Source organism: Dreissena polymorpha, chromosome 10 (assembly GCF_020536995.1).
Source record: "Dreissena polymorpha isolate Duluth1 chromosome 10, UMN_Dpol_1.0, whole genome shotgun sequence".
Taxonomy (NCBI): domain Eukaryota; kingdom Metazoa; phylum Mollusca; class Bivalvia; order Myida; family Dreissenidae; genus Dreissena; species Dreissena polymorpha.
In genome coordinates, this window is record NC_068364.1 from 35,663,877 (window position 1) to 35,685,098 (window position 21,222).

The 21,222-nt window shown below is 34.4% G+C and overlaps 1 protein-coding gene across 8 annotated transcripts in view; it reads left to right on the forward strand.

Annotated features, from left to right (window-relative positions):
* The first annotated feature begins 205 nt into the window (after window positions 1–205).
* Window positions 206–21,222, forward strand: part of LOC127848193 (zinc finger protein 418-like) — a 33,401-nt gene continuing 12,384 nt past the window's right edge. For 4 of the 8 annotated variants that reach the window (XM_052380509.1, XM_052380508.1, XM_052380503.1 and 1 more), the window contains exons 1-4: window positions 206–338; window positions 12,201–13,116; window positions 18,653–18,793; window positions 20,835–20,932. In XM_052380509.1, coding sequence (XP_052236469.1) covers window positions 12,582–13,116; window positions 18,653–18,793; window positions 20,835–20,932 — 774 coding nt within the window. In that variant the 5' untranslated portion in view covers window positions 206–338; window positions 12,201–12,581. Of the gene's footprint in view, window positions 339–562; window positions 661–6,189; window positions 6,526–8,422; window positions 8,443–12,200; window positions 13,117–18,652; window positions 18,794–20,834; window positions 20,933–21,222 lie in introns of those variants that run through there. The other 4 variants (XM_052380504.1, XM_052380505.1, XM_052380506.1 and 1 more) reach the window with 4 other exon arrangements.

Genomic DNA, 21,222 nt, shown 5'->3' on the forward strand with positions numbered 1-21,222 from the left:
ACAAAAATATGCGTTTAATTTCGAAGCAAAGAACATGTCAATTCACATTCTTTCACTGATATTTGGTAGCAGCTGGTGCTTTTACATTTATTTACATGAAAACTTAAATTAGTAGATCATTAAATCTTACGTTTACCGTGGGAACCAAACTGCGCGTTACTACCGTTTTTAAAGGTGACCGTATTGACTCATTTGGAAATCCTGCTTCCGGTTTAAAAAATGTAAATATTCCCAATGTTGGCAATTATCATGACAATAAGTGTTCAATCAGTCCGCAGGGAGGCTTGCAATGTGCAGTTCTTACGGTTTTATAGTGTAACTACTGCCTGCAAATATAGGTATGGGGTCCTTTAGGTTTATTATCTATAAATAGTTAAATAAACATTAACATGTTTCTTGATAAACACATCGTATCCTCCAAATTCCAATTACCTTGAGTCGAGCGGTAAAGGAAAGAACTAACATAATTTCTGAATTAATTCAAACAATGCCGCAATAAACGATGTACCTAAATATTTTTATTGCATTGCCGGTAAATCCATGTCAAATTTTTTATTTACAGCGTATTTAACCACACAAAGCTGATAGTTCCAAACACACCTGCAAATGACATATCCTACGCGCATTGTTAACCTTGAGTCGAGAGGTCACATCCGAAAAGTGAGTGCTCGATTGCAATAGGCCTGAGGTCAACAAAACTTCGAAAATTCGATTAACTGAACAAATTTAGAGAAGCTGAAGGACTAATTAAAACATTTCTATAACTTCTATGTACCATTTAACAAGTTTCTGTTTGATCTGTCAATCTTCTTTTGAGCAACATTGACACGAAAAAGTGGTAAAGAATAGAAAAAAGCAACAACATTCGCAATTTGTTCAAACAAAATTTCAGCATTTGATAGAATTATCATCCAATCGGGACAGGGTATACCCACTGAACATATGGATATCGGCATGTTACCTATTTTCGCAATGTGCCCACACAGATTGTTCCATGGGTAGTTCTGGCTACCATAACTTTAAATGTCGCTTTTTATGATTTTTGACTGGCACGACTTTATAGTTATGGACCAACCCCATTAGGAAAGTCAACCAGAAATTCCCGAAAAGTTGACAGTTAACAAAGACCGGTCCAAAACAGCTTTTACAGTACAGCCAAAGCGGAACAAACGAATTTCGCTTTCCGCGGCGGCAAGGCGAAACGAGTCGATGCCGCGTCAGTCGTTGAAGCCGCGTCAGTATGCGGCGGCAAGTCGCATTTTGCCGCGAAACTTCGCATCTGTCCGCCGAGGCATGCCGCGGTCCGCGACATGATGCCGAGTCGATGCGATCATGAAATATTATTTTTTTTAATTATTAGTTACATGTAGTTAACAAATTTTGAAAGAACAATTATAATAATAATTAAAATCATAATAAATTTATTGTGCGCGGATGGTTTTAGCATATACATGTAAGCATGGTTAATGTGTCTGGCCAATTATTAAGTTTGTTTCCCGCCCGTAGCGTATGTATTTCACACATAAACAAGGTCACGTAATTATGTTTTCGCACATACAAGTGGTCAAGGCTCCAGCATATGGTGGATTTATAAATTAATTGCATGTTGATTCCGCTATTATATTTAAGCTGAGAAAATTAGCAGTTTGAAACCACATCAATAATCAAGACGGTGACGACGTATTTATAGTTTTGTTAATTATCAGCTTATTATAACTATTGTTTGAATATGCGTATATAAACACGTTTTATTTTGTTCATATTATACAGTTAATATCGCTACTAATTACCCGATAATCCCATATATTCCAGTTTTAAAGCAAATGCTGGTTAATATTTACGATACACAAACATTCTCGATATTTCCTTAAGTATCAAATACATTTTGGCATTTGTTACTATTTATAGAGATGATGAAATAACGTCTAATCGGGGCGTTTTTTTCTCCACTGAACACGCGATTTACGCCTGATGTGATGTTCATGTATTTATACAACACAAAATACACCCAAACTTTCCAAACGACGTTCTACATGTCTGCATAATTTTCGCGCGCTTTTTATGAAACAAAGGATATTTTAGCACTGTTTATTTGACGCTAGAATTTGCCAAAGGACGCGTTAGCATTAAAATTCGGAAGTGTGTTTCGGATTACAAATTTAATAATGATAATCGAACGAAACATAAACAGTTGCGCGTAATTAATTCTACGCTACACATACATGTATGTACATGTAGGTGGATATCTTTTCACTCGATCCGCCGCATACGTATTCGGCGGATTTACTCCGCGAAAGTACGTGTGGTTAATACAGACTCGGCGTCGTTGCGCGGATCGATGCCGAGTGCAACGGCGATACGCCGCGTGAACACACGATTCGGCCGCCGCGGACTAATAATCTGGCCGTGGCGTAGCCGCGGATTATGTTTGTGCCGCTTTGGCTGTACTGTAAATGCAGTTGTTGGCCCAAATCAACCACTTGATTGGAAAGATTGACATTTTTCACATTTAACTGATATATTCTTTCACAAAGTACTATCTTAAACATTTAAAATATATCTATTCTGCTCTTACATATCGAGAAAAACATTGATGTGACAGACTTTCTTGAAATGCGAATCTCCCGAGATTTCACGGTCATATGACATTATTTCTATTTTTAGTAACAAACCATAGTAACAAATTGTAGTGTCAATACAAAGTCAAAGTAAATATTATATAAAACTACCCGATTCACAATGAAATCAGTCTTATTATCCACCAGACGTAAGTTGTTAATCACAAATAATCGATTTCAGAAAACGAAAGTTAATGTTTACAATTTCAACATAAAATGTCAAGGTCGATCCGAAAGTATCCAAATGAAAACTCGTCACATGACAAAGCGACAATGGCGTCAAAATTGTGAATTTGAGACTATGAGAGTTATTTTTCATCTATTGTAATATGCATTTGAAACATTTGAACCTTAAAATATTCCTCGATGCAGTAATTTATATTCATTCACCAATATATGTAGAAATGTATCCAAGAAAATGAGCTTTTTTTTATTTATAGTGTGACATAAATATGTTACGACTCTGGTTGACTTTCGATACGGGGTTAGCTTCAGCGTACAGGTATGTCACGACTATATAAACCGTACGCTGAAGTTTCTTTAGCTATTCCATGGGGTGCTGGAGGTTTTGGTAAATAACAAGTTCGGTAAATTGGATTTATAAAGTAAATGCCGTGGAGGTTTCGGTAAATTGATTTTTATAGAAGTGGTATACCTACAATGAGGTGTTATATATGACACCTATTATTGGCTTACAATAACATCAGGGGAATATATCTGCAAACTGTGGATTAATTTTGAGTTGAGTAATTAATGCCTACGGTAAAGAATAAAGGGGAATGAATGAGCTACCTCTGAACTTTTTTAAACTAATTCTTATAGGAAATTGTAGGTACCAAACAAAAAAATGTAGATTGAATTTAAAATGTAACTATATTGAAAGTAAATTTACGATTTAAATACATAATGTAACTCAATACTATTTTTTTTTTTTATAATTGGTGCTTTTATTTAAATAACATAATAGTAATACAGTAGACTCTGCCAAAACCGGACTCTCCGAATACCGGAAATCTCCCGATTCCCAATGGTCCAAATCATTAAGATGCCCGAGGCGTGTAAATTACAATACCTAGTCAGCAAGGCGCGTGCGGTGTCATGCATTCCGCTTGTGCAATTATAGATAATCGGATTAAACATACCATAGAGGTGTCAAGTAGTTACCGCGCTATTGAAGTCCGGTTAAATTATGTAAAACAAACTGTGAATGTCTATTAGAGACGTGAGGTAACACCAAAATGTGATTGACGCGATCATTTTATTAAGCTTATGATAAACAATTTAATTTTAAAATTAATGCATGCCGTTGCGACGATCACTTTCTTGTGATCTTCTCGGGTAATTTAAAAGATCGTATGGACATGTTTTCAAATGCTTGAATGGTTGTTTGTTTGTTTGTCAGATAAAACTGTGAGAAATATGACTGTTAAATATCCATCCATCTGTCTGCAAATTTATTCATTGCCTTTTCGTAATTTCAAACGCATCTTCAGTTTTAATAATCTATAAGGTCAGTATGGAATGTTTTTTTATTTTAATCGAATACAAACACATTATTTAAAGATTACTTTAAACATAAACATTACATGAGAACAGTTATCACATGGTACATGTAAATGTATATGGTTTGTTATATTCTTATATGATTTTGTACACAATGCATGAAATGTATATTTCAGCAATATGCCTACTCTTGGCAAACCGGAACTCTAAAAACCGGACGATCAGGCCGGTCCCTAGACCGTCCGGTATACAGAGAGTCTACTGTAAAAAATGATGATTTAAGACGGAATCAATGTACATTATGTAAGATCTTCAATTACGTTTAATGCTATTAAAAAAAGGTTCTTGTAAAATATTGTAGACATGATTTATTAAAAAAAAACATCACAAACAAAAACCATAAACAAATATGAAATAATTCGTTTGATATTGATTTCAGTTAAAATATAAAGCACAATAGTAATTTAGACCACCGAAAAGCACTCAATTTCTCAATATATACATGAGGAAGTTTGCCAACATATGAATATGTTGCCCAGCTCTTGCCACGTGGAGGCCATCTCTTGTAAGAGCCAAATTTTGAATTACATATTACAATACCCCATCTGCGGCAGTATTCTGCGCTCGGCCGCAACAAAAATTGTGGATTGCTTCAAATTAAAGGTCAAATTCCGAGTGTGCATTATATATAACAATGTTTTATTGGTTATCTGGTTGAGAAAACACAAGAAAAAACCAATATATAACACACAATACATGTACATACTTTATAAAAAGAAATATAATGATACGAGTTATGTTTTATAATTTTGTTAAGTGCTCGTGTCATTGAACGTTGAGTTAAGCGAAGAGATGCGAACTAAATTACACATAATTAAAAAACTGATAAAAATGACATCTAACATAACGCCAGCAGACCCGAATGAATACACTGTGTATTTGCAACCTGCGTATGGTGATCCCTATCTTTCAGCTCAATACACAGGCACCTGGCTACTGTATTGGAACAATGGGATTAACGGCCAAAATAACTGATTTCATTTATTGCCTGAAGAAATCCGTTTAATAAAAAAATACTTACTGATTATCTTTGTAATCCGTTTTATTTACAATATATAATAAATAAGACCCATTTGAAACATGGATACAATATATATTGGACATATTTGAATATTTCATTTCATTTAAAAAAAAAATAAGCGCGTAGTCACTTTTATAAATAAGATACATTAATGACACAGAACAATATAAATAAGACACATTAGCATCTTTCAGAGTTGCCACATGTCTGTTTAATTTAATGTCATTTAATGTGACATTTCAACAATATCAGTCATTCACAGAGTTCAATACTCATCGTTGAGCATATATATATATGCCATATGGTTTATTTACAGGTCTTCACGACTACCTTATGTGCTGACCTGCTTGTAGAAAAAAGAAGCGAACATTTTATTCATATGAGAAACAAATATATTTGACAATTTTTTTTTATCTGATACACTTTAATTAAGGTTTTTCCAATTAATTGTATAAAAACATCTATTAAAAACAAAAAAATCAGGACCTAAAGATAAGCTTGTAATATATAAATTACCTCCCTTGATTTTAATATTAATAGGTTGCAAGCCTGGGTAATTAACATTAACACTTTGCAAACATCTCTTAATTGATAACATCAACTCCGTACATTTTAAACATATAATTTACTTAGTGCCAAACAACTCAATAAGTGTACAGTGTACATGCTTATCGACTAAAGGTGCGATAATCCCTATTTATACCATTTTACTGAAACCTCCACGGCATTTACTATATAAATCCAATTTACCGAACTTGTCATTTACCGAAACCTCCATAACTCGTTCCATGCAACATTTTCTGGGAATCGTCATAAAGTAAACGAATTTTGTTTAAAATAAAGCAAATACATTATATAATGTGTTTACACTAGCGCAGTGGTGTGCAATTAATGTGCAATTTTAATGAAGAGTCAGTTTAAAAAAAATGCGCGGAATAGGCATAAATTTGGATTATTTCAGTTCAAGTAAGATTTGTAAATGCAATTAAACTGGTTTTTTTCTTACTTTAGTCATGTCTGTAATTATTTTAAGCATAGTTATGTTAGTAAAACAAAATTCTCGGAGCGCATGCGTGTGACGATATCACAAGAGCTGCGTTCTTTTTGTGAACAAAGTGATCGAAATTAGGTCATGCTCGAAATAAGGGAATCATACGATAATTATGGAAGTTTCTGGTTGAGTCGTGGGTTCTTGTTGAGTCATTGTTATAAAGATCACGTGAAAGGACATGATAGAACGTTTGCACACACTATAGTTCGTTCCGGTAAAAAGTTTGACATAGTCGGCGTTCGTTTTACGGCTCGAAAATGCAACAAAAACAGGTAAATATTGCAATTTACCATTTGCAGATGCATTCTTTTCAAATATAAACACTATTTCTACCCATGTATTGTTTCTAAGTAACAAAAAAACCTTTTTTATTAGTATTTTCCATGTTACAGCGTCTGTTTTCATTTTTAGCTCACCTGATTGCTCAGGTGAGCTTTTGTGACCTGTTTTTGTCCGTCGTATGTCCGTCTGTCCACATTTGTTCGTAAACACTCTAGAGGCCGCATTTATTTCCGATCTTCATGAAACTTGGTCAGAAGCTTTGTCCCAATGAAATCTCGGTTGAGTTCGAAACTGGGTCGTGCCGGGTCAAAAACTAGGTCACTAAGTCAAGAAAAAGAAAAAACTTGTAAACACTGTAGAAATCACATTTCATGCCCAATCTTCATGTAACTTTGTCAAAATGTTTGTCTTAATAATATGTTGGTTGAGTTCAAAAGTGGTTCCAGTCCGTTGAAAAACATGGCCGCCAGTGGGCGGGGCAGTTTTCCTTTTTTGGCTATAGAGAAACCTTGTAAACACTCTAGAAGTTACAATTTTTCTGAATTATCATGAAAGTTATTCAAACATTGGTTTTATTGATATCTGTGACGAGTTCGAAAATGGTCCAGATCGGTGAAAAAACATGGTCGAGAGTGGGCGGGGCATTTTGCTCTATATGTATACACTTCAACACCGTTATTTCGAAGTCGTGGGGACCGTTAAAAAACTTCGGATTAACGATAATTCGAAATAAACATTTGACAGAAGACTTCTTTGATTCCTTAAAAATAAAACGTGGAATTCGCATGGTTCGGTTACACACTTACTTAAAAACGTAAACTAGTCAGATAGCAATATATTTCTACTCGTAACAAACGGGGGAATAAAACGATTCTTTTTCTTGTTTTTATTTTTCTCTAATTACAGAACATGTAAAATAAAACGAATAGCACAAATTATCAGACATACATACATATGCATACATTTTCGGAAATAAATTAACCTTTATTTTAATAATACGCGATGTCTCTCTGAACACCGGCGTTCGCGCAGACGACAAAGGTGTTATTATCGGCTTTTGACGCGCCACAACAAAGGTGTGAAATTACTTTTGTATTTTGCAGTTTTGACTTCGGATTAAAGATTGATAATTAGGTGCGAATTATAGTGTTGGGACCGACAGAATCACTTCGAATTAACGATTTCTTCGGTTGAACGAAGTTCGGATTAACAATGAAATCTTACATTAAACAAACAAGAATCAAAATCGGGACCAGAAAAATACTTCGAAATAACAGTGACTTCGGATTATCGGTGTTCGAAATAACGGTGTTGAAGTGTATAGTGAAAACATGTTAACACTCTAGAAGTCACATTTTGGCCCAATTTTCATGAAATTTGGTCAGAAAATTTGTTTCTTTGATATGAGAGATGAGTTTGAAAACGGTTCCAGTCAGTTGAATAACATGGCCGGCGGGGGGGGGGGGGGGCAGTTTTCTTATATTTATATAAAAGCTTGTGTACACTCTAGAAGTCACTTTTTTGCCCAATCATCATTAAACTTGGTGAAAAGATTGAAGATTGGTTTTATATATATATCACATAATTAATGCCATGATTATTGCCCTTAGATTGTCCAAATTTTCATTATATTACACAAAATCCTTGTAAATACTATAGAGGTCACAATTTTGTTTCAGATTTTATTAACCTTGGTCATAATATTTATTTTTTAAGCAAAGTTTGATGTTTGGTAAGGGGGGTCAACTCAAAATATAGGCCACAAGGCAAATCTTACAAAAACAAACATATTCCATATGCCAGAGTTTTAGTTCAATAATGATGAAACTTGACCAGGATGTTTTTCTGTACAATATCTAGGTCAAGTTTGACATTTGGTAAAGATTGGATGAACTGACTCCTCTCAGGTGAGTGAACTAGGGCCATCTTGGCCCTCTTGTTTACAAATGGCCAGATGCACATGCTGACAGCATTTGCTTTAAATAAATTTTTCTAGGTAACACTCTACTAAGTGTGTCTAATTGTTTTTTAATTGTAAAAAATTGAAAAGAGAGGAAAAATTGTATTAACTAAAAATAAATGTGCTTAATTATAATTTTTATAAAAATACTGTCAGAATGAAGTACCTGTAGTATCCTTCCTTCCTATCTATTCGGTCATTCCTTTGTATTCGGCCACTTTATTATGACGTAATAAACTTTAAATCCGCGTATGATTCATGGTCATATATTTATAAAATATTTGAGATGTAACACATTTATGAAAATTACCCACGACTCAACCAACATATAGCATACTAATTACGAAAAATGTTATTCGCTTTATTCCAGTTACCAATGGCTGCAGCGTTTTTCCTCTATAAAAAGTTGGTACCGTAAAACGGCACCATTCCCAATGAGAAATATTTACCAATGTCAAAATAATAAATTCCCAACTCACAAAAAAAATCCCAATTTGCAGAAAAAAAATTTACAAGTTGCATACGCACATGTTAATCCCTTTTGTCAAAACATCGCAGTTCACACAATAGGTCAGTAAACCTGCTAAGTGTGTTTTCACAACAACCAACACCTAATCCAGTTGTGTCCAGATTTTCTGTTTACTGAGAACTGTCTAAAGTATACTGATTCAATGATGAATCATCTAAAAATTGTAAAGATAAAGATACAGCATGTTTGCTTTGAAATTAATTTTGAGGAAATGTCTATTTAAAATCATTCTCGATACAATTTAATTAAAATGAACAACACAAGTTTTACCAAAAATAAAATATTTTAAATGTCTCTAAGCTACTTAGTTTATACAAAAAACAAAACAACCACGCTTTCCATGCGGTAACGTGACGTTTAACATAAGCAGCATATTTTTCGTGCGCTTTTTATTGGAACAAATAATGAATCGTACACACTTTTGCACTGTTGATTTGAAGCTAGAATGTGTTAACATTAAAATTCAAAAGTGTGATCCGGATTACAAATTTAATTATGGTCGAAGAGAATGCAACAAAACAATTGCAGTTTTAGGTATCCAAACTTCTCAACTTGGCGAAATAAATGTTATTAATGACAGTATGAAGAATAAATTGCAGGATTTCCACGAGGATGACACGGGGTTGCCATTATCAGTCTCCTAAGTAACTTGCAACTATTTTTTGGCGGAGAAGTTCACGGTAATTACTGATTAGTTTGGTAGGTACAGCAAGGTCACAAAACCACTGATACTATTAATTGATAGAGACACTGGGTTTTCACGCAAAACTGAGTCACAATCGTTCGCATCGTAAGTGCGATGGAGCCATACTATTGTACTACTCGTTCAGTAATATGTAACAAATTTCGGTGCCAAACAAATTACCAGTACTGATAAGCAATAGCGCATTTATACAATTCTGAAATTTAAAATTGGGGATTATGTAGATTCTATCAAATATTGAGTCAATTGCTTAGTGTCAGATGTTGTTTATAGCAAAGTTTCATTGACGGATGAGTCTACTGGCGCAAAACTTGTTCAGTCAGAGGAAGGTTATCATATGGAACACGAGGTTCAAGAACTCTGATTTGACTGTTTTAAGCATGGCTAAGCATTAAGAGTGTTTAGTGTAATAAACTCGTTGTTAAGTGTTAATAGAAACAGGACTTTGCAGGAAATCATTCACCACTTTGATGTTAATATGCAACTTATTATTTGAAAATTGCACATGTTTTATAAAGTTTGCAGAATAATTTATAAATTTCCCAATTTCGATGAAATCACCGCTAATTTGCCCATCATTCCTAAAGTAGTGAGGATAAACGCTGCCATGTATGTCAAGATTTTGCTTTAAAAAATGTAATTAAGACGTATTACTTCATTAAATTGTCTTATGATTTATTATATCATTATGTAGTACAAACACAATACAATTTTGCTTCTCAATCATATTATTGCAAGTAAACCAACATTTAAGTATAGTAAAAAGTAAACATAGACTTAAGACAAGAACAATATTATCCGACCCCAATGTAATGCTTCTGTTGATGAGAAAATAAGGTTGCTGAATCAAATTTTTAAACATGTGCTATTTTCGTAGTAACCTTTTTGATATATTAATAACTAGCTATTTTCAAACTTTTCAATAATTTATCATATGCTATGGTAACAAGGAAAATGCACAGTTATTGTTTACAAATTGGTGCGCTTGAAGCCTTGTACAATAATCATGACCGCTACTTGTTATTCGAACAAGCTTACGCAATTAAGCAAAAACAAAATAGTCAATACCAAGAAAAAATCTACCCTTAAGTTTTGTTATTGGGACCCAAACAAATTTTCAGTAACATATTTTATCATCGCTATTGCCATCTGATGTACATAATACAGTTATAACAAGGAACATATTTTACAATATCAAAATATAGTGTCCCAAACCATGCAAATGAATATAGAAATGTTTGTAGAGGTTAGTACTTTTATTTGAATAATTCAGGAATAGGCTACACAGTACGTATTACCCGGTATTGATTACCAGAGACCATTTAGACCTGGGCCCGTATTCTCCAAACAATTCTTAGACTTATGTTTTTACTATAAATAATATCTTATTTTTTATGTCTTTTAAAAATTAATTTTGTTTAATTTAAGAATAATATTATATGATTGTTTTTATTTGTTAATAACAGTTTCTATTTGGTAAAAAGTGTTCACATAAATAATAATGGTATTGGCTACATAATTTGGGAATAATCCATTATTTTTAACCGTGGGTTAAAGCTTATACATGTTCATGTAACGATACATGTATATAAGCGATGCTTCTTTAGGCACTAAAAACAATAAGGATTCAACCCATAGGAGAGACGCTAGAAGTTATATATCTTAAAGACCCCAGGTGGGGTGATGTCCTGTCTGGGTAGATTTACACGGATTTTGTCATATCTTGGAAACGTTATTAGTTACTTGGAGAATTACACGGACTTTGGAATATTGCATTAACAACTAATTTAAAGAATTATATGGACCTGGAAACATTATGTTAACAACTGAATAAAGAGCAAAGAACTATTCATCAAGTTTATTTATGTATGTGTTATTACGGGACACTGACATAAAAAACCGATTGATAACGTTTATTTCGTTAAGTTACGTAAATACCAATATTCTCTATAAGTTTACATATACACGTGACATAATTCTTACATAATATTGCTTAAACGACATTTTCAGTTTCTAAAATAAATTAATTTTCTACAAGGGGAATTTTGGTAATTCTACACATTGAACCTTTCAATCGCACTTGTCAAGACAACATTTTCCCGCTGGAAATGTTATAAATTAAATTCTTCTTACTTATCTATCTGGATACCGACTGTCTGAGTTACATAAACCTTATTTACACCATTTCGCTACATTTCATTTCCTATTCTTGTCGAACAAAATAAACGAAACTCGTTGAATAAACGAGAACTAGGCAATCAGCTTGTCAAGAAAACGGCGGACAGGTCGTTAGCAACCTGCGCGCCCGATTTATCGATCGCTGATTGGTCGATCAACATTTTGATAAGAATCTGATTGACACTTGGCGAGATGTAAATTGGCAATATCTGCACACATTTATAAGTGTTGTGACCATATTTATCTCATGAAATTGCCTGTAAATAAACATGTTTTATCTGTAAATTATTTTCAGAATGACGCGTACATAGAGAAGTCCTCTTCTGGTGGGCTCCAAAAAGATCAAAATAAGAAAACAATAGACGGAAAGCAATACCAGCAATAGTGACATGGGAAGGGAGAGTGCAATAATAAAGGAATTAGATTCCACAACTCAAACTAGCGTAAACGTCTGCTAGGGTAAGTGTGGTGGCCTTAAATTTAGGACAGACAACAAGGTGACTTTAATTGTGTTTGCGTCAAAATCGAGCCGGATGAATGGTATACTGATACTACGGCTGCTAATTTGTATTCTGTGTGTGCCAAATCAGAACAGGTTCTATGGGAACAGAGACATCCAAATTGTAACAAACAAGATGGCTTCAATGTTGTACATGAACAAACAGGATGTTTACAGATGGATCAAAATTACATAAAACAAGAAGGCGTCATTTCCGAATGTGTGAAATTAGAACAGACAGGATGTGAAATTATTGATCAAGATGTCACCAGAAAAGCTTGTCTCAATTCTGTATGTGTGAACAGAAACGCGATTTCCAATTTAAATGCAAATACACAAAAAGATGTGCTCCATTCTGTATGTGGGATAAAACAGTTTCTAAATCCAACTACAGACCAGAGTTATATAACAACAAATGACCTCAATTGTGTAGGTGGTATAGCTAAACAGTATATAAATACAGGTATGGACAATGGAAATACGACAGCAAACGATCCCAGTACTTTACCGGTATGTGATCATTCAAACACATTTGAGAATCAAGCACAACTGGCCTACCTAAATTCTGTATTTCTAAGTAAGGAAGAGATTGAACATCCAAATGTTGACCAATTCTGTGCTCGACCAACTGTGGATGGAGAGGCAATAAAAATGGACCATTTCTCAAACCTTATTGTTCAAAGACATTCAAACTCCGAAAAAGATGACTCAGGTATTTTCTGTTTTATATCACAACGTGCTCATAGTGAGCTTTTGTGATCACCTTTTGTCTGTGGTGTGTCGTCAACATTTACCTGGTAACACTTTAGAGGCCACATTTATTGTCAGATTTTCATGAAACTTGGTCAGGAGATGGTTCCCAAGGATATCTTGGATGAGTTCCAAAATGATTCCTGTTGGTTGAAAAACATGGCCACCAGGGGCGGGGCATTTTTCTTTATGTGGCACTAGTAAAACCTTGTTAACACTCTAGTAGTCACATTTATTGTCCAGCTTTCTTGAAACTTGGTTAGAACATTTGTTCTAATGATATCTGGGCTTAGTTTGAAAATGGTTCCTGTTCGTTGAAAAACATGGCTGCTATGGGGCATCTTCCCGTATATTGCTATAGTAAAACCTTGTTAGCACTCTAGAAGTCACATTTTTATGCCCCCCTTTGAAGAAGAGGGGGTATATTGTTTTGCACATGTCGGTCGGTTGGTCCGTCGGTTGATAACTCAAGAACGCTTAGGCCAAGGATCATGAAACTTCATAGGTACATTGATCATGACTGGTAGATGACCCCTATTGATTTTCAGGTCACTAGGTCAAAGGTCAAGGTCACAGTGACTCGAAATAGTAAAATGGTTTCTGGATGATAACTCAAGAATGCTTAGGCCTTGGATCTTGAAACTTCATAGGTACATTGATCATGACTGGCAGATGACCTCTAAAGATTTTCAGGTCACTAGGTCAAAGGTCAAGGTCACAGTGACTCGAAACAGTAAAATTGTTTCCTGAGGATAACTCAAGAATTCTTACGCCTACATGTAGGATCATGAAACTTTAAGGTACATTGATCATGACTTGTAGATGACCCCTATTGATTTTCAGGTCACTAGGTCAAAGGTCAAGGTCACAGTGACTCGAAACAGTAAAATGGTTTTATGATGATAACTAAAATAACTAAAAAAATTAGGCCTAGGATCATGAAACTTCATAGGTACATGTACATTGATCATGACTGGCAGATGACCCCTATTGATTTTCAGGTCACTAGTTAGTCCAATCTTCATGAAACTTAAAATTAGTTAAAAAATAGTTCCAGTCCTCTAAAAAACATGGCCACTAGGAGGCGGTGTATTTTTTCAAATATGGCAATAGTAGAAGTAACTAAAACCTTGTAAACTAGTTATTTTATGGACACAACTATGGTTGGCAGGACTGAGGTGAATTGGAGGCGTCCAGGAGAATAAGGTTTGTCTAATAACTCAAAAAGTTTAAAAGGGATCATTATCAAACTTTATACTTCAGGGTTCGACACTAAGGCACGTCCGACAGACATTATCTAGTAAGATCGGTGGTCGGGCTAGTAAAACTGTGGGCTAGCTTGTCCGAATGGTCGTACATAAAAAAAATCTATACTGATTCATATAACTATAACTAACTGCTGTGAAAACCTTTATTTTTAATGTGTAATATTGCTCTCGTATCCGTTATTTACATTAAAACAAAACTAGTGTATTTAAATAAACGCGGAGCATTCACATGATTCATCGCTATTTTTAGACGCAAAGGAGAGCTTCCTGCAGAAATTGCTTGTTTCCATTGGTCAAGTTGTTATGAATATTAATGATTTTCTGAAGTGTCGTAAAATTGTAGAGCATGATTTTACGACTTCTATCGAAAATCGGTATTGTCAATGTAAACATTTTTTCGTAGCAGACAAGAGAATGTAATTTAAAGAATGGCTTTGTTCAAGTTCGGATTTTCGTCCGACAAATCAGTTAATAAAAAAGAATCCGACGCTTAAACTGACAAGAAACGTAAATATGAAGAAACACGAAAACGTCAATTTTATCCTAGATGGAAAATCGAGTCATTTCCCATGGATTGAATTTGACGAAGAAGAGCAAAAAAAAGTTTTATTTTATTGTTTTACTCTATGCATAAAAAAAAATCTGGTGTTCACTGATTATTTACTAATAAATCCTGATTTAACAGTTACATGACACAATTGTGTTCATTTGCTATGTCATTTGTGGTCTAGTAGACATCAGGTTCGGGCTAGTACATTTTAAGAGGAGCTGGTCCGACGGTCTTGCTGTAAAAAAAAGTTAATGTCGAACCCTGTACTTATGTTATAATATCTATGTTTGGTACGCAGCCAGATTGCATAAAGCACTTCTTATTTATTGGCCATGAATAAAACTTGTTTACTTTTTCTACTCTCTTACTCATATTGTTTACATGGGATCATCATGATATATGGTTGTTATATTTGTGGGCTTATACTAGTAATATCCACATAGTTTTATACATTGTAATCTGCTAAATTGCATCAGGCCCACCTGTATTGTGTCTCTTGAAGTATCAAGTATTTGCCATATGAATGTTGTCTGCTTTCTTTAGAATTGGTATTAAATAGCTAGGATTTATTTCCTTGGAACCGTAAATATATTGAAAGTGAAGTGTTGTACATGATTAACATGTTGAGGGTTACAGAGCTTTTTTAGCTCACCTGAACACAACGTGCTCATGGTCTTATGTGATCGCCTTTTGTCCGTCGTCTACATTTTTCCTTGTGAACACTCTAGAGGCTACATTTATTGTCTGATCTTCATAAAACTTGGTCAGAACATTTGTCCCATTGATACCTGGACTGAGTTCAAAACATGGTCATGCTGGGTCAAAAACAAGGTCACTAGGTCAAAAAAAGAAAAACCGTGTGAACACTGGAGAAGTCACATTTGATGCCCAATCTTCATGTAACTTTGTCAAAATGTTTGTCTAAATGATATGTTGGTTGAGTTCAAAAATGGTTCCGGTCCGTTGAAAAACATGGTCACCAGGGGGCGTGGCAGTATTCCTTATATGGCTATAGAGAAACCTTGACGTGAACACTCTAGAAGTCACAATTTTTGCCCAATCATCATGAAACTTGGTCAAAACATTGGTTTTATTAATATCTCGGAAGAGTTCGAAAATAGTCCAGCTCGGTGAAAAAACATGGCCTCTATGTATATTGTGAAAACATGTGAACATTTTAGAAGTCACATTTTTGGTCCAATCTTCGTGAAATTTGGTCAGAACATTTTTTTTCTGGATATGACGGTTGAGTTCGAAAATGGTTCGGATTGGTAAAAAAACATGGCCGCCAGGGGGGGGTCATTTTCCTTATACTTATATAGTAAAAAAAATCTTGTGAACACTCTAGAAGTCACATTTTTTGCTTGATCATCATAATTTTTTTATAAACATCGATTTTATAGATATCTCGGACGAGTTCGAAAATGGTCATGATGGGTGAAAAATCATGGCCGGCAGGGGGTGGGGCAGTTTTCTCTATGTGTATATAGTGAAAACATGTGAAGAGCCTAGGTCACAAGAATCTGAGCCATAATGGTAAAAAAAGATAACCTGTACATACTTTCTAATAGTTACATGTAACTCCCTTGTTTAACCTGCTGACCTAATCTATTTTTAGTTCAGCTCTAGAATTTGTTAGACCCCTTGGTTTCAAAACACTTAAAGGGGAAATACTTTAAAATGCATATTTTTCTAGTAAAATGACATCATTTTGGACTAAGCTGTAATTTCTTGTGTAAATCTGTACTTATTGTTTTGTCACATTTGTTATCGGTCTGTAGCAAATTAATCTATAATGGGAACTATTACTGATAAGCCATCTTTGAGAAAACCCCTACAGAGTTCCCCAGAGTTGTTATAGGACAAGGGTAAGGCAGCATTTTCACCAAACACCTTATCAGGAAGGGAGAAAGCCATAATTAATTGCTTGGAAATATAACACTCGGGAGCAGAGTGATTTGATATCTGCTTGTTACCCGTAAGCCAGCTCTGTGTGTGATGATTGTAACTGATAAGAAAGATGAAATGTGCTGTTCAGTGTTTTAATTTTCTGAGATCATGATATTATCAATTTGCAAATAATCTGATGAGAATGAAACAAATTACATGTTAAAGGATAATCTACTTGCACAAAATGTTGGATTATTCACTATATATTCGTAAGAAAGTAATCAGGTCATAATTCTTTTTATTTTGTAAATTACAATTTAGCTACATATGAATTAATAATCAATAACACACTACATATTTGCAGTTTTAGATTATGATAATTGTATGCATCAATTTATGAATAAGCATAAAATTTGAATCTGACTGAAAATTAACAGTATTAATTAATAGATAACGAGACTTTAAAAGGTGCCACTTTTCCAGTTTATATTTATATTTTACTGAAAACATAGATACATGTATAACATTATTTTACTGAAATCATAGATATGAATAGACATGGATATGAATAATCTCCTTACTAAATATTGGATTGTAATGAGTTCACAGTTTAAGGTATTTGCTGTATTTGTTCATTTTTAACGATGCCTAGATTCTTAGACTTGGCTTGTACCTGTTCTTAATTCTCTGTCATTGTTCTTCATTTTTCTAGTTTCATAGAATACAAGTTAGTAATATTTGTTAAAGCTGCTTTGGTTTTCTTTTATAGATTAATTCTTTGAGTGTATTAAGGCGTATCTGACTGGACGCCTTTAGTTAATTGAATTACAACCAGTCAGTGGTGTCATCCTGACCGGAAATAATTGTTTTTTTAATTAGACTCGATCAATATTTCGGTTCACTTGCGTAAGCGAATAAGACCGCACTTCCACAGTTGTTTATAGTGAAACATTGAGAAAACTTTTAGTCACATTTTTAGTTCAATCTGAAGGACACTTGCTGATCTTCACACATGGTGACAATCTTCATGAGCATATTTTTTGCTCATGGTGAACTTTTGTGATCACCTTTTGGCAAGTGTCTGTCTTCCGTTGGGCGTCATGAATATGTGCCTTGTTAACACTGTAGAGGCCACATTTATTGTTGGATCTTCATGAAACTTTGTCAGAAGATTTGTGCCAATAATATCTTGGACGAGTTCAAAAATGGTTCCAGACTGATGAAAAACATAGACGCCAGGGGGCCATTTGTTGTTCATTCTTCATGAAACTTGGTTAGAACATTTGTTCTATTGATATCTTGGGCTGCAAAGAACAGGTCATTTCTCTTTATCTCAGGTGAGCGACTTAGGGCCTTTTAGGCCCTCTTGTTTTCTTCTTAGAGAATGACCGTTTGAGAAGTTCGCGACTCAATTTTAAGAAGTTCGCGGCTTAAATTTTCAGAATAAAAACTATTTCGCAACTCATTTTTTTCACAATTTTGACCAGTTTATAGTCTTTTTTCACAATTTTGAACAGTTTGCTGCTATTTAAAAAACAAAAAAACAAATAGGGCTGTTTTTAAATGATTGGGATTGAGTGTGAAACTGTTCTACAAGCTGTACATTTCTATATTAGATACAGTTGTCTCACTATCAACACTTTTTGTGCAGACTGGATAATCAGATTCACGATTACAGTTCACACACATCCATCGTTTCTTCATTTCTTATGTCCTTTTGTTACGCATTCAATATTTGACAGAGACGACTGCATCAGTTATTTATTATCATTTAATTGTTGAATCTTCAGGTGATGACTTTGTAGAGATATTCTTTGAAAGAGACAACAGGAAAAATGAGAGCTGTCATTCAACTCTTGTGGCTCCAAAGAGATTTCGAAGTGAAGATTCGTCCAGTAGCCTAGTCCAGCCAAGGAGTCCTTCAGCAAGAGGTAAGGTAGATTGATTAACTTGCCTTGACATCATATTTGGTAGATAAAAAAATCTGATATTATCTTTGAATTTCTATTGATGGATTTTTTTTAAAACCTGAAATTGGGAAAATTTGTGTCGTGACGTCTTCATATTGGGAATTTGGTGTATTTGATTTTTTTGCTCCCACATACATTGTACTTTGAAATTGATAACTAAGTGTTCTTAAGTTCTCAATATCATATTAACTAACGTTCAAGCCATAGAGCTGCATAGGAATACAAAAATAAACCTTTAATAAGGAATTTTTTTGAGAGCGATTGGTAAATGTTAAGGATGGCAACGAATACCGATTTCGGTATTCGAATATTCGGTCACCCTTCCGAACGAATATTCGGATATTCAGTCAACATCTGTTGGAAAAAAAGTCAACTTTGTTTACCGTACCATTACTTCATGAATTCTACTTTCGTTTTTACCGGAAGTTCACCGGAAGTGACTACACATTGACACAGCGTTGCCCTCGCTAATTCGAAGCTGATTTTGTTGATTACTTTTTATTGTTAAAATTGAATGACAAAAACTGTTTTTAAACTATTAATATCGTACATCAACAATAGAACGAGAAACATAATATTACATGACGACAAAATAATTACATGACAAAACAGTTAGATCTACATATAATTAAAGCTGAACTTAAACGAATTATGTACATAGCCACAACACACTTTGAACCTGTTTAACATACTAAACAGTCAGTCTTTTAAAATTGCCACGTTTAAAAGACACTTGGTTCGGCGACTTCTTATCGGAAGATGTCGTGAAATACTTCCAAGCAGCGGAAGGTGTAGGTGGCATTTTGCTTGGACAGATATTTACTTTATGCGTGTAGCAATTATAATATTTTCCATTAAATGAGGGTGCAATACCAAAAACATTTCTTTAAGTATAATACCTGATTGAATATTGAGTAATTAATTAATGTTTGGACCATACGATACGCAAATACTCATTAGAGGTTGAGTAAATTATTTTCTAAAAGTTTTTTTGATTGGACAACGTGATTATAACCATACGATCTGTTTTGTTTTTCACACCAAGTCGGCTCTTTCTTTACTCATTTAATCTTTGATCATGTTAAATGTTATTCGAGTTATTAGATCAAGACGGGTCGGTGGTTTAATTGCCGTACGGTCTTATTTGTTTTTTACACAAAGTCGGCTTTTCCTTTACTAATTTAATCTTTGATAATTTTAAATGTAATTCGAGTCATTGGATCAAGTGCATGTCGGTGTTTTGATTGCCGACGCGATTTGCACCTATCATAATTTTGACACAAAGTGTCTTGCTTTGTTAGCGGGATTTATGACCGGTATACTGTCATCACCATAGCGACGCATTATCGCGTCAACCGGAATAAACATTATGACACGAGGAACAACTTTTTTGACAATGTTTGAAGCAAATTTTACGAATACAAAGTCTTTGAAATAACTCGAATTTTTATTTTTTCTAAACGAATATTCGATTCGGAAAACAGTATCCGAATATTCGGTCCGGGACATCCCTAGTAAATTTGAAGATTTATCCTTATTTGGAAATCTCCATTTTTCGGTACTTCATTAAGAAGGAAAGAAATCACTGGAATAAGACTTCAGACTTGAATATTCGTTGGACATTTGCTTTCAGGGTTGTGAGGACCCAAGAACATTTACATCAAAATTAAAAATCTCCTAGTACTAATATTTGTTTTCACAGAAAGTTGTATATATGTGTCAAGTATGGATTATCAACGCGCTTCAGTGTGTTTTTGTCGTTCAAATTTGGGCCTGGTAGGGGGACCCATTTCCAATTGAAAAAAAATAATTCCCAAAAAGGACGCCATATTTACCAATCCAAAAGGACCTGTCCTGATCCGCAAAATGGTGGAAAAACAGTGCTCTTGATACTTATCCGATATTCGAAAAAAGAGTTACACAAAATATTTTGGCTAAAAAAGAGGGTGTCAGAAAACTTACATAGTAATTACGGTAGTTTAATTTAATGACATGTTTGCAGAGATTGCAGAGAATGCTGTGACAACAACTGTCCCCCTTTCTCTGAAACCAGCTAAGATGAACTTGAATAAAAAGGGTGACCAAGTGAAGGAGGTTAAGGTATATATAAGTTTAGGGGATTTTGTTTTCCTCTTATCGCAATCACAGATAGGGAGGTATTAAGCATTACGCTGGTCCATACGTACATGAGTCCGTCCGTTCTGAAGCTTTTGTTTCCAATTTATCTTTTACTACTGGGTGGATCTTGCTCAATCGTTCACAGTTGAAGGACATTTATGTGTGTTTATCATTTTCGTGTAATTATGGACCTTTTTCCGTCTTTTCACTAAAGAAAATGAGTCTCTATCTGCGAAAATGGGGTTTAATAAATGTGCGTAAAGTGTCATCCC